This window comes from Macaca mulatta, chromosome 1 (assembly GCF_049350105.2).
Source record: "Macaca mulatta isolate MMU2019108-1 chromosome 1, T2T-MMU8v2.0, whole genome shotgun sequence".
NCBI classification, from domain to species: Eukaryota; Metazoa; Chordata; class Mammalia; order Primates; family Cercopithecidae; genus Macaca; species Macaca mulatta.
This window is the reverse complement of record NC_133406.1, coordinates 16,605,803-16,622,528: the sequence shown is the minus strand read 5'-3', so window position 1 is coordinate 16,622,528 and position 16,726 is coordinate 16,605,803. Positions and strand designations below refer to the sequence as shown.

Genomic DNA, 16,726 nt, shown 5'->3' with positions numbered 1-16,726 from the left:
CAATTCATGTGTGTGCGAAGCATGTTTTATTATCAGCAATTTCACAAAGCTGTTTGGATAAATAAAGTAGCTGTCTCCCTTAATTATCAGTATATAAAAATGTATTGACAGATGACGAAAGAGTGTCAAGCTGAATTACTGTTTTTAGCTCTTTTTCAGGGAGAAAACTGGGGAGTCATTCTAAAAAGGTTTACTCTGAAAATACAAGCTGAGCAACCAAATATTCCTGAAGACACAGTAAACAGTCAGTGGCTGTACTGTCAGTGGAGGCAAACGGTCTTTGCCACACAACCTGAAACATAACACTCGAGGAATTCATAGCCCACAGCAGTGAGCTGGAGGACAACCTGAATGTTATTGCTGTGTGCCTCCAAGATGACTCTCTATTTCAAAAGCTAGGCTATCTTGTCACTGTATGACAGCTCACTGGGAAATTACTAGAATAAGAAACATACACAAACATGCTCAAAATTCAGAAGGATTTCTCTAAAATCCTCTATGGCTTTGTTCCCGAGGTAGGACAGGTTTCCCTGTACCTCTCAGTTCTTGAAGCACAAGCTACAGTTACAACATGAACAAACAGAGGCTGTAAAAAAAAAAAAAAAAAAAAGAAGAAGAAGCTTTTCTTAACTTTTAAAACATTACTGAAGATTTAGTTGGTTTGTGGGATGGCATGACATGAAAATGGGGGGAGCTTCAAGAAGAATCCAGGACGCTGGAAGGCTTTTGCATAAAAGTCACATAAGGAAAACAAAACAATGTAGTTTTTACCAAGACTGCATCCAAGAAGCGCCCAACATTTGATCCTGAGGTGAGTTAGGTGGTGCTCAAGAGCTCCACGCCCTATGTGTTTTGGGGAAGATGCGGGGAAAAAAACCCAGGTCCTACCAATAACTGCATGGATAAAAATATTATATCATAATTACGATGATGATGTGCTGTTCTAGTTTCTATATGTGTTTCCATAAAAATCGCTAGCTTTCTCTGCTAAACTAGTAATTTAAAGAAATTATCCAATGACATGTCATAAATATGTTCCAAGGGTTTACTCTGTGCCAGCCACTATGAGGAGTGAGGTAAGCAGGACATGGGGCTTGCACAGAAACCCCAGTCCGGGTGTGTGTGCATGTGGTAGGTATGTGGTGTGTGTGCTCTGCAGGCTGAGATGACCCATCAAGCGTGAAGTCACTGGAGGAAGTACTGGGCTAGCGGGTGCAGAGAACAATTCCCTTTGGGAGGGTGCTGGTCAGGCTCAGAAACTCACAAAGGGCATTAAGGCAGAGGGAAGAGCATGAATGGGTGCACAGAAGCCTGAGACAGAACGGCTCATTTGCTTATATTATTTAAAAATGTAAGACAATATTACTAACAAAATTAACAGTAGGGCTTCCACAATATGATTTTGAGAAATCACCGGTCTATGTGAAACTTCTGGAGAGCACAACTGATTTGTTCTTCAGTGCACAATGAGGCACTAAAAATATGATGTACTTGGCTGACTGTTTTCTAGGCAAATCTTTCAATGATCCAGTAAAACACTGTTTTGATAAAACTTCAAATCTAGTTAGTGCAGTCCTGTATGATTGCCTTGCCTTAGAAACACTGTGTTACTGGGCAGGGCCTGGGGCGCCTGCTCCATGTGCCAGGATGAGCCCGCACACTGACCAGGAGCCCTGGTCTCAAATCCCAGCACTGGCCTCTTGCGATAACCAGTTTGAGCTCAAATCTGCCCCATAAAATGCAAGTTAGGACGGAAGAACTTCTACAGCCCCTCCCCTGCCAGGTGCACCCAAAAACATGTGTGAGGACTGCCGTTTGCCCTTCCACACCATAGGGGACCTCAGGTGGGGAGGTCCAGCGGAGACACAATCTCAGTCTCCTCTAGTGCGCACACAACCTGTGACTCAGAGACGCAAACCCCCTTCTCACCTCATTCCTGACACTGCCTCGCTCTCACTGAGCATTAGCGCCATCAAACCAGTGTGTGGAAATGCATAAACCCCAGGCTTTTGCATGAAAACTGTCCAAATGGGCTCCTTTCACACTTCCCTGACTTTCCAAGTGTCTTTCGCCTAAATATAGTACTACGGCGACATATAAAATGCTTCTAAAAATATTTCATAGAACTTAAAAAAGGTTTGGAATGAATTCCTGTGAAGCACTGAGAAGACTCTTATTAGAAATACCAATGTATCATTCTAACATTTTCGTTTATAATAAAAAGGGCCAGTTACCACTATGAAATTCCTTCCTAAATAAGCCATTTGCAATGACTGACATGATTTTTTTAACAAAAGATTCCATGTTCAATTTAAGCACTAAAAGAATTTTTAATTTAGAAGGCAGAATCGTATCAGCTGTATTTAAGACATAGGATCATTTTTTTAAGAGAAAAAGGTGATACTAGTTCACTGGCAAAGTGCAAAATCTAGAGGTTCTCTCTAAAGAGCCATCCCAGAGTGGGTGCATGTCATGCTCGGCACCACACGCCTGATGACGCTACTGCAGGCAGGTACAGCAGAGCACACAGACCTGGTAATTTAGCACGAGTATTCTGTTAAGTTTCTTTACGAAATAAGCAAACAGTTCGTTAGCCCCAACCAGCCTTGCTCTGCATTCTTAAAATGCAATTTCTTTACCTGTCTCTTCACAGAGGCATCAGCATAGTCTTCACAAGTGTTGTAAGATGGGTTACCAGTATTTTTAAATCTTTTCTTTTTCAAACAGATACAAAGCATCCTTCCCTACGTGCCCACCACCGCCCCCAACCTCAAACCTAACAACTAAAAGGAAAATTGGAAGTCATGCTAAAATTAAGAAAAATACTTCTTCTTTTAGGATGTCACTTACACGGCAACTTTAAGAAACACACAGGACTCCGTGGGAATTCGAACTGCCTTTGACCTTGTGTATTTATAGAGACTCTATACTCACACCATCAGTAACATGTTACCATGACTTTTCGATTGCAGGCAGATTTGAATATAAAAGCAAAGAACACAGATTTCTTTTCATTTTTTTAATGTAAAAATCAAGAGAAGAATTTATTATAGAGAAATATAATCATCATTTAAAGAGTTTAAGAAAGATGTTTTTAGATTATTCTTCTTTAGTAAATGTATTTCCTTTGGGAGGAAAATACATTTGCTTAGTCAATCCCTACAGTGAACCAGGCTGACCAGAGAAGAACAGCCAACCACCTTACCCGGGACATTCAGTCACTTCAGGCTCCTCGGGCGGTGGGCTGCCTTCTGATTTCTTCCAGCCGATGACATATTTGTTCACTGCCCCTTGTCTGTGGTAGGGCTTGGACATGGACCCGGGAACCTGCTGTCCACTGCTGTGAGACACGATGTAGACTTTGGATGAATCCAGAGACCCACTATTTTTTGAACAGTGAGCCGAAGGGCTTCCTGAATGGTGAGAACCACTGAAGAGAAAAACAGACAAAAGCTGCAATACCATCTGATTTCAGCAGTGCTGGCACACGGCCAAATTCAGAGCCACCAGGCTTTACTCAAGTCTTTCTCCGAGAGCAAAATCGGGCCCAGTGAGGCAGATGGAGCCTTCTTTCTACCATGGAGCTTGCTAGGAAGCCTCATTTTACATAGGCTAAGGTTATTCACGTCCAAGTTGTATGCCTGTGGCAGGAAGGATGTTAAAAACGTGGCTGGGGAAATCTGATAGAAATATGGGCAACATTCCTAAACTGATGCTTCAAAAGAGAACAAACTCAAATGGTGAATATGTTTGCCGGAGACGGTGGTCAAACTCAAGTTGTCTCCAGGGAAATGCCAATGCAAACCGTAATGGAATACCATTACATACTCACCAGACAGGCAAAAATGGGAATGCCTGACAACACCCAGTGACCCAGTGTTAGTAAGAACCGGGGCAGTGGGTACGTTCCTACTGCTGGTGGGAGTAAAAAGTGCATGAAACGGTTTGAGCATTACCTATGAAGGTGTGTGCACCTGCAGAGCTTACGATACAGCAATTCTACTGCATGGGCACACATACAATAAACCCCTGCTGCACGTGCAACTGTCAACATGGAACAATGTTGATTAGAAGCACTGATTTTAAGAACTCCCCAATGGCAGCAACTAAAATCATCAATAGTAGAAGGATATTCGATTAATAACTATGAATGAATACACAGAATACTCTACGAATGAATGGACTGAGGCTACAGACGACTTGGGCAATCTCATGAACAATGTAGAGAAGCAGCCAGTGACAAAGAATACAATGATCATGAGCCAGTTTCTTAATAAAGTTCATAAACAGGTAAAACTAAACAACATGTCATTCAGGAAAATGTAAAGAAAATGAGGGGATGATTATCACAAAAGCCAGGTTAGTGGCTACCTCAAGGGAGAAGAGAAAGGGCTGTAATTGGGTAGGATGCAGAGAGCTTCCAGACACAGCAATGCTCTAGTCCTGAACCTGCTGGTAGTTACAGGGGTGTTTGCTGCATTAACATATGATACAACAGCAACAATACTGAAACAGACAGAGGCCCTAAAAACAATAAAAATTTTCAAGGTTAGTCATGAAGCTAAGGCCAGAAGGACCACCCACCCCCAGCTGACTGAGAAATTAAGTGGACAGTTCACCGCCACCAGAAATATCTTTTTCTTAAATTAGAAAGATCAACAATATATGTTTTATGAAAAAGGAATAAAAGTTCCTTTATAAAAAATGAAAAATTTTAAGAGTTTAAATTATAGGTCTAATCTCAGCGTTCAGAAAGGGAGGTGGACTTCACTTTCAGCAAACTTGACATGTGAGCGCAGTGTTAGGATTCTGGGTCTCAACACCAGCTCTGTCCCTTACCACTGCCAGACCCTGGGCAAGTTTCTTAACCTCAGTTTACTCATCTGTAAATTGAGGATAGTAACAGTATCTACCTCTGAAGGTTTCTCTGAAGATAATCTGAGTTAGTATCAGTGAGGCACTTAGAACGGTGCGTAGCGTAGGGTAAGCATTATATAAATGTAGTTATAGGAAGTGACGCAGGAAAGGATTATTCACGAGTAGGAGTCCTTTCTACTGAAAGAGTTTAACACAGGGTTCCTGAGGTAGCAAGCTCCTCCAGTATGCTGAAATACAATCTTATTCTGAAACCCCAGGGGCGCACAGACCTTTTCTGATACATGTATAAAGCAAGTATTATAAAAGATAAAGTATAAAAATAAGAATGATATGAAAATGAACTTTTTGTAGAGGTTCCAGAGGAAATAAAGAAACAAAATAAATGGACCCATTTTCAGGGTCTCTGTGTTTTGGAAAACACTGCGGTTTTAAGTAAAATTAACCAAGACCAACAAACAAAGCACCTCGTCTACCCCTATGAAGAAACTTTAGTTGCTGGTGGCTGGTCTGGTGCCCTTGAGTTTGACTGGTGGCTCCCTCCCTCTGGGCACTAACTGTGAGTCTTGGGAAGATGCTGCATTGCCTCTTCAACGACATCCACACACATGGAACACCAGGTCAAGAGAACAGTAAAGCAACATGACCGAGGTGACCTGAGGAGTAAGGCAAGCAACCAACAGGCGTATGGAGAATAGGAGCTAATGGACTCTTGCCATTCACTGGGGTGCACGCCAGTTAGGGAGCCCTAACATGAAAACTCTGTGTCTAGATAACGAGCTCTGAAGCCCTGTATGTTATTTTCCCAAGTGTATTTTGAAAAATTTCAGAGCTACAGAAAAGGGAAAGGATAATAGAATAAACACCCACATACCCTTTTTCTAGATCCACTAATTCCTTTCTGAACCATCTGAGAATTAGCTGCAAGCATGAAGACATCATATGCCTATGTTTCAGCATTTATTTCCCAAGAATAAGGACATCCCCCCATAGTTAACCAAGTGAGGATCATGTACAGGACGTCAGGCATTAATGCAATACTGTCATCTAACAGACAGTCCACTTGCTAGTTTCCCAGTTGTCCCAGTAAGGCTTATGGCCTTAGTTTCCCCATTAAGAACCTGATGAAGGACTGTGCACTGCCTTCCACTACCTGTGTGTCTCATGTATTTCAAAGCCTTGGATGATCCCCGAGATGTTTTGTTGTTAAAGACTGGGGCACTCAAAGTCACAGTCTAGTTAATACGCTGCACGTGTGTTTGTAGGTTACTCACCTTTCCCCCTTAAAATGGCCAAAGGCCGCAAACTCTATGTATTGTGCCATTTGTTTTATAACATTTTCTAAAAATTAGATTTCATTAAAAATGTCTTTTATCCCAACTGTAAGATATTTTAAAGTTAACTTGAAGAATAAACATACAGAATCCACTTGATGAGTAATATGGCACAATTCCTTGTTTAGTAGCAGTCATTACAGAAGCGTTCTCCGATGCTGACAACATTCTGGAATGTTGCCTACGAACTTTTCACGAATCCTTTCCTTCTGGACTAATGCTCTTCTTTCAGAGTTATACTGCCGACCTCCAATCATTTGTACCAGGAGAAAGGTATGGTGGCGTGAATGATGATAAACAGCCCAACATCATATGTGCCATTTACAGGCGAATCCGGAACATGGGGTTTGTTTTTGCAGTTGATTTATTCCATTTTGCAAGGCCTTAGTTAGGTTAGCATAAATACTGCCTGGTATGCTGAGCTCTTGTCTAAATGCCCTGCCCTCGAAGAAAGAAAAAAATGTGTGTGCTGAATTACAAGAACTGAGCAACAGGAGAAAGCAGGCTGGATACATGCTCGTTCTGCTTAATAGATGATTCCTGTTCCCCTACCCTCTTCCTCACAAGAGCGTAACTTGTCCTAAAGAGTTTTAAGTCCTCCCTTTGCCTCCTTAGTACAATCTTGGAATTGTGCCATATACACAATTGTGTACTTATTTAACTCCCGGGTGGCTGCCAAGGAATGCGTGTGTGTGTGTGCTTGGGGCCGGAAGAGGCTGCTATGGTGTCGGTGGTGAAAAACCACAGTTAAGAATTAAGAGTACACCATATACTGATTGGGACTCCTGACACCGTGAACTGGGAATGGTGGATCCCACATTCCTCCTACTTCCCTATGTTACCTAGGCACTGGTTTATTAACTCCATCAACAAGCATTTATCAAGCACTTTTCCTGGTTTATTTCTTCATTCAAAAAATATTCAGATGCCTGCCATGTGCATAGAACCGTACTAAGTGCTGTGGATACAAGCGAACAAGACAGGCCATGACCCTATCAGCTCAAAACATGAATGCTCCAGTGAGGGGAAGGTAGCTATACGTGACCTTCTTGTGGGAAGGAATATGCTGTAAACACAAATGATTTTATTTAGGGGTGGGTGCTATGAAGAAAACAACACACAGGTCAGGGGCACGGAGCACTTGGAAGCAGAGATGTGGGTTTAGGCAGGATGGTCACCCATGTCAGTTCCTGAAAGTTTATTCTGCTCTTCGGTTACCTGAGCTACTCTCAGTCACAACCCAGACCCCCCAGCAGCAGGCCTCGGCTCAAGGGGACTGCAAGGCTGCCTGAACTGGGACAGGAGAGGAAAGTACGGGGCTGAGGGAGCCTTCCTCATGGCCGCCCATGCCCCAGTTGGGGTTGGCATTTCAGAGTTTGCAGAATCTTTGTGTGGCTTGATAGGTTGGTCCCTCATGCTCTAATGAGTCACCTACCTTTCACTCAACACACAGAAAACAAGGCAAATGCTGTAAATCCCATCCCTCCTCCTCGCCTCCTGTGCAGGTCGGAGGGCAGGCAAGAGGAAGTGTTAAAAAGATTCCATTCAATGACTGAATTCCACGCTCAGCAAAAGCCTAGGACGCAAGTTGAAATGTGGCTTCAAAGCCACCATCAATGAAGAATTACAAGAAAAGGGCAGTCAAGTGGTAAAGGATTCCACTCACTCAACATCTATCACTTATACAACAGCTGGGCCACATCCAATTCAGAGTAGCGGAAGAAAGTAGAATCAATCAGAAATCCAATCTAGCACTGTCATATACTTTCTAATAGTCTAGCCCATTACATTTGCAAATGGTTAAGGTAGTCATGAAAACCCATTTCAAATGCCAGTAAATATCCCTACCAAATATCAACAAATGAATGTGCTCCGAAGGCAGTCGCCATAGAAATTTTACTTAATAATAATAATACATAACTCTATTTGTGATGTCAATGACATCTGTCCAAAAAGGTGTCATGAAATTGGCTTTTTTACAAATCATCTAAACCTTGAACTAGATGTTAGCAGGTTGTGCAATCCCGAGATGGTTTCTACAGTATGACCACCGTTCCTGAAATTCAGCCAGGAATAATTCAGATAACCAAATTCACTGATAATCCTTAATTATTACATTAGTTATTAGTACTAAACCTATTTTAAGTCAAATTATTAAATAGAACTGGTAAAAAAAAAAAAGTAGTAGGAATGTCTATTTTGAAAATAATCTTCATATCCCAAGCTCCCTCTGCATGGTGGATATGCATGATTTCTACTCTCTGGTGTCCACTCCCCCTTCTTCAGGTCAAATAATGCCCTGCTTCTCTTCTGGGGCAGTGGCTGTATTTGCCATTCCTCGGTTGCATGGCTTGGTGAGAGGGACTGACCCCCCAGCCCAGGCTGAGGGCCCCAACTGCCCGAGGCGATGCTACCCCCTAACAACATGATTGGAGCTAGGAGCATGTGAGGAGATATGGGGGTGGGGGGGTTGGCTTTGGAGAAGGCAGAAACTAGAAAAGAACCACTTTCTCCCCGGGGACAGAGGACCGGGACTGTGGCAGGTCTGCAGGTGGCACAGCTGTTTTCAGCCAAAAGAAGAATGCTGAGATTTTGGGAAATGGTCATACGGAGTGGGAAGGTGGAGGCAACCTGGTCCTGGGCAGTATCATTTTGAGCTGCTGGGTCAAGCTGAACCTTGCAAGTGCTCAACTTGTTGGTTACATGAGCCCCAATATGACCCTGGCTACGTGAACCAATCAGCATGGAGTTTCTTTAACTTGTAACGTAAAGTTCCCTGAATGACACTCAGTATCCCCTAGCAGTGGTGGGGTGAGGGGGTCTCTGAAGGGGAGCCTAAGGAACATAAAAAGCCTTTCACCGTGATGGCTACAGGTCTGCCTGGAGCACCATCATTTGGAGAAATGCTCCCTCACAGCACTAGGTACCTGCAAGAAACATTCCCATTCTTAGTTCCACTGACTCCGCCCTCCAGTATTGTGGGCAGGACTCACAGAGTAACTTGGAGCTGAATCAGGGAAGGCCTTGGAAACAAGCAGAACAATGACACTGGTAGTTGCTGTGAACAGTTAAATCCTGTCCACAGCAAAAGTGAATAAATCCATTTCTTTGTCCTTTGCCTAGTCTTTGAAAGTGAAGGCAGAAATTGCAAATTAGGTGTTTTAAAACCACTGCAGAGAAGTATGTCCAACAGGAGTTTAAAACCACTCATAAGGAGATATTAAACATCCACACTTAGAGTACTTAGAACACAGGTGCTTCACACTTAGCTAGTCTCTACTGAATGAACCCCAGCTGCAGAGCTGAACACACTTTCATTGTCAGACACGTGATCTCAGGTCTCCCCTGCTGTCAGGGCTGTAGGAACAGGGAGGAAGTGTGTGCATGCCCTCACGGCAGGGAGCTACATGTGCTCCACGCACACGCTGCTCTCATGGCTTCCTACTACTATGGTCTGAAGATTAGTGAGTGCCTCCAAAACATGTAGGGACAACAGGTTGAATTAGGAGAGAGACGTAAGTGGCCTGACTAGAGCAATTAATATCTTTACTGACTTTTCACTCAAACTTAATAGGAAACAAAACAAAACAAAGCACAAACAAGGGACTTACTAACATGCAAGCTTTCACATTTTCATGCTGTAGAAACAAGCCCTTCCTCTGATGTCAGACAGCTACGAAAAATAACAGCAACCCACCCGATGCCCCTACTTCTTATAGTTCAGGCTTCTGCCCCATCCCAGCAGGCAGGGCCCAGGTGGCACCAGCAGGTACTACTCTGCAGTGCTGCGGGGCTTACCTGGAATGAGAGGATATCTCACTGAGATCGCCCATGCTGCCTTCCGCGGCACTGCCGGCGGAGATGGCGGACGCGTAGCCATGCACAGAGTATAACTTGGCCGGCTCGTCGTCAGGCCCAGAGACGTCAGCAGCGTCAGCCCACTGCTCGGCCCGGCTGTGGATCAGGGACCTGCTGCCTGCCAGGTGCACAGGGCCGAGGATGGTGGCGGGCATGCACGGGGCCGTGTCGATGCCACTGTCGGTGGAGGCCCCTTTGATGTAGGTCAGCCCCAGTAATTCGGGATCCATCAGGTCGCCAGACCCAAAGTGCTTGTCGTCACTGTTGCTGGAGGTGTTGCTGGAGAGCGTGTTGCTGCTGGAGTGACTGGAGCAACTTTTATCCCCAATCTTGAGAAGAAAGAGAAACAGAGAGTCTTCAAGTGAATCTTGAACTCTGCTGCTTCTCACCCTGACTCAGGGAGCTGCAGGCCATGGGATCGTACCTGAACCCTTTCTACTCACTCTTCAATGTGGGCAATGACGGGATTTCCTTTTTCAAAAACAACCTGGTTTTGTGCAGAAGTCTCTAATTCATACTTCTTCCCATAATTTATCTAAGTTAAATGGATATCTTTAAGTCTTTAATTATTTGTGCAAGAAGCACAAAAGTATGGCCACAGTGTCACTAGCAAATAAAATAATAAACAAAGTTGATATAAACTGGGAAGGAACTGGAAAATTTATACAAGGAAGAGAAGGGCCACTTATTAAGAAAATGCTTCCATGACAAATTATAGTGCCAGCCTTGAGTTTGGGGGAGAAGACTCAGGTTCCAGTCACAAAGGTAGAACTTTCTGGTTAATCACTTAACCCTCTCTGTGCTTGTAATACTGAGCTTACATGATTCTTGTATGGAGCAAATGAGATAATATATGCAGAAGCACTTGGCTGCTGCGAAGTACACGGTAAACACGAACTCTCTCTCTGAGACAGCCCCAGTCAAACTGGGTCCCAAGCCTTTAAGAAATGGGATTCTCTTTAGAGAAAATAGGTCTGAAAAAGAGTCAATGCTTTTGGTTGGGGCGGGGGGTCTCTGGAAGACAAAAAGCAAATAAAATAGAAGAAATATCACTGTCTGTACAATGTACTCATATAGACATGGCCTCTCTTCACAGTCTGGGAAAAGCAACAGGATCTGAAGCATCGGCAAAGGGCTTTGGAATCATAAGAACGAGCCAGGCCCTGGTAGATTTTAAAGCAGTTTGGCCTTATCTTTTTTTATTCTAGTCTATCAGATCCTTAAGCAAATCACCTCGACCTTTTCATCATACACTGATATTCTCAAAACTATGCCCACACCATGTATCCCTTTGCTGAAACCAATATGAGAACATTGTAAAGGTAGATTTAAATAGATACAGCGAGGCTGACTCAAGACAAGGTCGTGGTCACAGCTGAGGGAAGAAATGTCGTGTGTGTTTGCTAAGGGACAACTGCAAAGCTGGCTGCTGACACATTAAGAAGAAAGACATAACTTAACTCAGGACCTTAAAAATTATCTTCACCTGAACATTTTCAAAAATAAGCCACTTTAAAATGTTGGCTTTATTTTAATAACCAACAATTCCTGTTTCTGCATTTCAATGGAAGTTTTGTTTCACTGAGCTAGTCTCCCTCGACGCTCACCTCCCAGGGTTTCTTCAAGGGGTAAACATGGCAACACATGCAAAGGACTGAGAACTACCACATGGGCACTGCTCTACCCTGACATGTGTGATGGACAGCTGCCGCCATGATGATTAAATCGTCTGTGACTGTACAGTAAATGACTGCCTATGGCAGAGTTCCTCTGACCATACACATCACTTAGCGGTTTCTGCTTCTGTTTTCAAACCGATAATGCTTCTGCCACTAACTAAATCGATAAGTGGTTAACAGATTACAAATGGGAACATGATTTAGTAACTACTGCACTGGATGTTGAGGATCAAAAGGCTGAGGATATAACTTTGGCTTTGCCACTCATTTGTTGTGCAACCTTTCTTCGAGGTCTTTTATAAATCAGGAAGATAGCTTCCTTTTTTCACCTCACCTCTAAGAGCCCTGCAAGGTAATGTGGTCTTGAGCATCCCCAGGAAGCAGGCTGTATCACTGTGTGCCGAGAGAGATCAGTCCTGGCGAGGCCAGTGAAGGGCTTATGAACAAAGGACTTACGTGAGAAAGCTTATTGGGGGAATCTTTGCAACTTCCATCTTTCTGCAGAGCTCTTTCTTTATAGGAACTCAGGACTTTGGAAGGTGGGCCATGCCATTTGTTTTCTGTCACATAAAGAGAGAGGAGTTGAATTTCCAATTTCCAGTATTATCAAAAGAGTAAAGAAAACCAGAAGTCAGACAAGTGGTTTGGTAAACATGAACAGGCTTGTGGTTCTAGGCCTTTCTGGTCTTACCGATGGATATGCCACAAAAGTAAACAGAACCACCACCATAAAGTGTTCACTTTCTGCAGGTGCCACAACCACAACCAACCATGACCACACCCCCTCCTGCACCTGGAGACCCAGCTGATCACCTCAGCCTGGCGCACATAGGCCGAATGAATGAATGAATCAAATGAACAAGTGATGGGAGAGGAGGGGGCAGGGAGGGGGCAACGGGGAGCAAGGGCGGTCAATTTCCAGGAGTTCCTTATTACCCGGGTGCCTGCTTGTTTCCATGGTGTCTTCCCTCTCCCTGGCTCCGTCACATTCCAAAGGGCCTGAGCCCTGGTGTTCGAGCAGTAGAGGGGACTGGCACCTGAAAAGAACACAGAGCTGAGCCTGCCGTTTCTCACCGTGCCACCTGCCAGCATGCACACGGGAGTGCTGGCTTCCAAGTGGGCTATGTGAGGGAAAGCCCTATCCAGGAGCTGGTTTTTTGGCAAATGAAAATGCAAATTGTCAGCTCAGCCCTGCCAGAGAAGCTAAAAGCATCTGAAATTGTGGGATCTGGTTTAACCAGAGGGTCAGAGAAAGCAGCTAGATGACAGCCATTTACAGATAAAGAAGGGCTGCTGAAACCAGGAGGTTGAAGGACTGTCCAGGATCAGACAATGTACCTGCAAGCTAAAGAGGAGGTTGCATTTTTACATTATGCTTAGAATACATGGCACTGACATATCTTTATATTAAATTTTTCTTAAGAAAAAGAAAGGGCCGGGCACGGTGGCTCCTGCCTGTAATCCCCGCACTTTGGGAGGCCAAGGTGGGCAGATCGCTAGGTCAGGAGTTGGAGACCAGCCTGGCTAACATGGTGAAACCTTGTGTCTACTAAAAATACAAAAATTAGCCAGGCGTGGTGGTGTGCGCCTGTAATCCCAGCTACTCAGGAGGCTGAGGAAGGAGAATTGCTTGAACCCCAGAGGCGGAGGTTGCAGTAAGCTGAGATCATGCCATTGCACTCCAGCCTGGGTGACAGACTGAGACTCCACCTCAAAAGAAAAAAAAAAAAAAAAGGAAAAAGATTAACTCTAGACTACATCCAAGTAGACTTTGTTTTATGACAACCCCAAATATGAAAGAAATAAGTAGAAGAAAACTTATTCACATTACAAAGTGATCATTATTTACAGAATTCTGGCTGAAGACCTTGATTTACAGAAAAAGCCCAAAAAGGTTTTACTGTTTATACAAAAAAGAAAACCAAAAAAGCCAACATCAAAACCTCTCTTCTCTTAAAATGCAATGTAATTTAGAAAGTTGCTTGACATACAACTTTTAAGAACTCCATCATCTAAGGGAAGGAACACACATAACTCAGACTACACATGTAGAGAGATTTCTGCGTGCACCTGCGGGAGCAGTGATGTAAGCTGCTCCTCAGAGCGGAGTCCTTCCCACTGACCAGCCATTGTCTCCTCTCAATCAGTGTGACCAGATCCTAACTCCAACCCAAAGCAGCACCAAGTCACAGTGGCCCCGGCAGACCTGGCGCTCCTCAGGGGTGCACCCTGGCGCCACGCTCTCTCTTCTCTTCCCAGAGGTGGTGGGATTGGTCCATTCGGTGTCTTTGTTCACGGAAGTCCTCAGGCTTTGCCTGAGCTGCTGGCTCCTGGGGACTGCATGGATACTACAAAGGGCAGCTCTCAGCTAGGTGTGCTGGGGCAAAAAAACCAAATGCTAAACCCACTTCTCTGATTTTGAGCGGCATTGCCTCATCAGCAATTTAAGTCAGGGGGCAATTAAGCCCTCACATCCTTAATTTTCATGTTCTGAAAACCTTTCCTCATCAAAAACGAAAAAAGCAGGCTGAGAACTAGACAAGTGAGCACTACCTATATAGAAGCAATGAGCTTTCCAACCTGGACAAGTCGCTTATTAAAAGCATGTCTGGCATTATTATATTCCCCAAATGGCGCCAGGTACAGCAGGCACACAGTAAACGCTTTTGAATGAGTCACGGAAACAGGTTCTTCCCAGCGGATAACTAAGGTAAAAATGAGTGGTACCCGTCGTAGCCCACGTGTGGTCTCCAGGGTCCGCTCCCGCCGGGTCCAGGGTCGCTGGAGGATGACTGGTTGCTGGGCGAGCTTCTGAAAGGTTGAGCACAGTCATTAACACGGCACTGAACTATCTGCCAAGCCCCTTGACCTGGCCTGTTTTGTTTCACAAATAAATTTACTTTGGGAATGACAAGGAGAAGGAAGAAAAACATATTGCCATGTGAAACAGAATAAATCATGGAAAAATAAACTAAGAATCGGTGATGCCGGGGGATATCAGGTGGTTTATGATTGGCAATTTGTCCTAGGAAAGAGGTATGACAGGACAAGCCTTCACTGTTTAAAGATTTAAAGCACAGATAATGATTCCGTCCCAGAGAAATACAGAAGAACAGCAATACAATTCCCGAGAATACAGAATTATGAAAACATTACTAATTCTTATTATGTGAAATTTAAAACAAGTCACGTTTTAGTTCTATACTTGAAACTTATGCAAAAAGAAAAACCTAAATTTGGCAAAACCATTTATTTTCACACATCTCTTGAATGTAATCCTATTTATCTTTTTTTCAGACATGCAAAAATGAAAAATACTCATGAAAACTCACTTGATGAAACGTGCTTGCCAAGTTTCCCTTTTGCTACTAGAATACTTCTGGTTTTTTCCTATAATTTACTTAAATTAGAATTATTTAATTTTACTTTAAGTAAATTTTAATTTAATATAATTTAAACTATGATTATTTAAATTTACTTAAATAAGGGAGGTTCTGCAGACCCCCTTCCTTCTACATGTTGCCCCTTTTACCAGCGCTATCTATGTATATTTCTTTGAATATGGGAAAGTTATAAACTCAGCAGACTTTTGAGTTAGGAGACACAGAACCAAGATGATTGAATGTTAAATTAAATTAACACCTCCCCTGCATTCACTCTGGAAAGAATAAAAATTGGAGAAGGGAGAGGATGACCACAAGTTTTATCAATTAATTCTGGTTAATATTTATATAAGCTTTTCAATTAATTCTGGTTAATATATGTAACCTTACTAAGTGCAAGGCCCAGTTCTAAGCATTTTACATACATTGACCCACTCAGTTCTCCAAACTTCCTCATGTGGTTCATCAGATGAAGAAACTGAAGGTTCAGAGAGGATGAGCACCAGGCCCATGGTTACAGTACATCAAGTAAGTTAGAGCTGTGATTCCAGCCTGGCTCCCAGGCCGTGGTCTATCAGACCAGAGCCTGACATGTCATAATTGAGAAAACTCATGGCATTACTGTGGCCTATATGTTACATAAAAGTTAGAATAAAAGGAGTAGGAATTAACAACAATAAGAAATTTATTATTTTGCTTTGTTAAAATGATCTATGCAAATTCGGCATCGGAAAACCCTCACCAGCTTCTAATGGTATTGGATTTTACTTTTAAACAAGTGTATGCATTCTTTCTTTGAAAAAATCATTTTAAACTCAACTCACTTTGCTTAAAAGGAGAAGAGCAAAGAGGAAGTCCTAATGAGCTTGGAAGCTCTTAAAGTATTACTCACATTATGATGATATTTAAGCACTGATTGTTCAGTTTTGTTTTATTTATGCTCAAACCTGTTCACACTTTTCTAGAGGCTCCAGCAGAATAGTTTCTGGGGTACCTTTCCCATCTTGGGGAAGAGAGCCAGTGGACATGGAGGAAGGCTACGAGATGAAGAGGAAAAATTGTGGCCCTGGTGGGCAGAACCTGCATTTTACTAGCACCATCTCGGGGCCAGGAGAGTGCCTGACCCCAGGCGCCACTGTGTCTGGGGCCTGCCCTGCTACCTTGCTTGCCAACTTGTTGTGAACAAGCTAACTCAGAAGTGATTACGAAAAACCCTCCCTACAATGTCTCACCCCAGTGATTTACAAGGGCCGCCCTTTAGGAAACGGAACCAGCATTACCTCGTGCCATCGGGCAGCTTCCGGTCGAAGGAGGTGCTTCGAGGAATGGCGGCCTGGGCCTGCTGGAGCAGCTGTTGGCATGGCAGCCGGTCGGGCGTGCCGGGAATGGGGGAAGCTCTAGAGAGGGGCTGCAGGGCAGGAGTGGGCACCCGGTGCCACGTGGTGTTCCTCCTGAAGGGGGTTTTATACTCGCAGGGGGTGCCCTCGCTGTCGAGTTTATATTCCACCATGGGGATCCGGCAGAGCTCTGAACACCCTCTGTTGGGCCAAGAAGAGATGGTGAGAAGGGAAGCTCGCAGCTGAGCCGTCAGCATGGC

The 16,726-nt window shown here is 43.8% G+C and overlaps 1 protein-coding gene across 14 annotated transcripts in view; it reads right to left on the bottom strand.

The window, feature by feature from the left end:
* The window catches only part of SIPA1L2 (signal induced proliferation associated 1 like 2), a 231,018-nt gene that overhangs the window by 31,537 nt on the left and 182,755 nt on the right, over nt 1-16,726 (bottom strand). For 12 of the 14 annotated variants that reach the window (XM_077998594.1, XM_077998606.1, XM_028849678.2 and 9 more), the window contains 6 exons: nt 16,410-16,667; nt 14,474-14,557; nt 12,683-12,783; nt 12,203-12,306; nt 10,008-10,396; nt 3,206-3,430 (listed from right to left, as the gene is read on the bottom strand). In XM_077998594.1, coding sequence (XP_077854720.1) covers nt 3,206-3,430; nt 10,008-10,396; nt 12,203-12,306; nt 12,683-12,783; nt 14,474-14,557; nt 16,410-16,667 — 1,161 coding nt within the window. The remainder of the gene's footprint in view (nt 1-3,205; nt 3,431-10,007; nt 10,397-12,202; nt 12,307-12,682; nt 12,784-14,473; nt 14,558-16,409; nt 16,668-16,726) is intronic. The other 2 variants (XM_028849680.2, XM_077998635.1) reach the window with 1 other exon arrangement.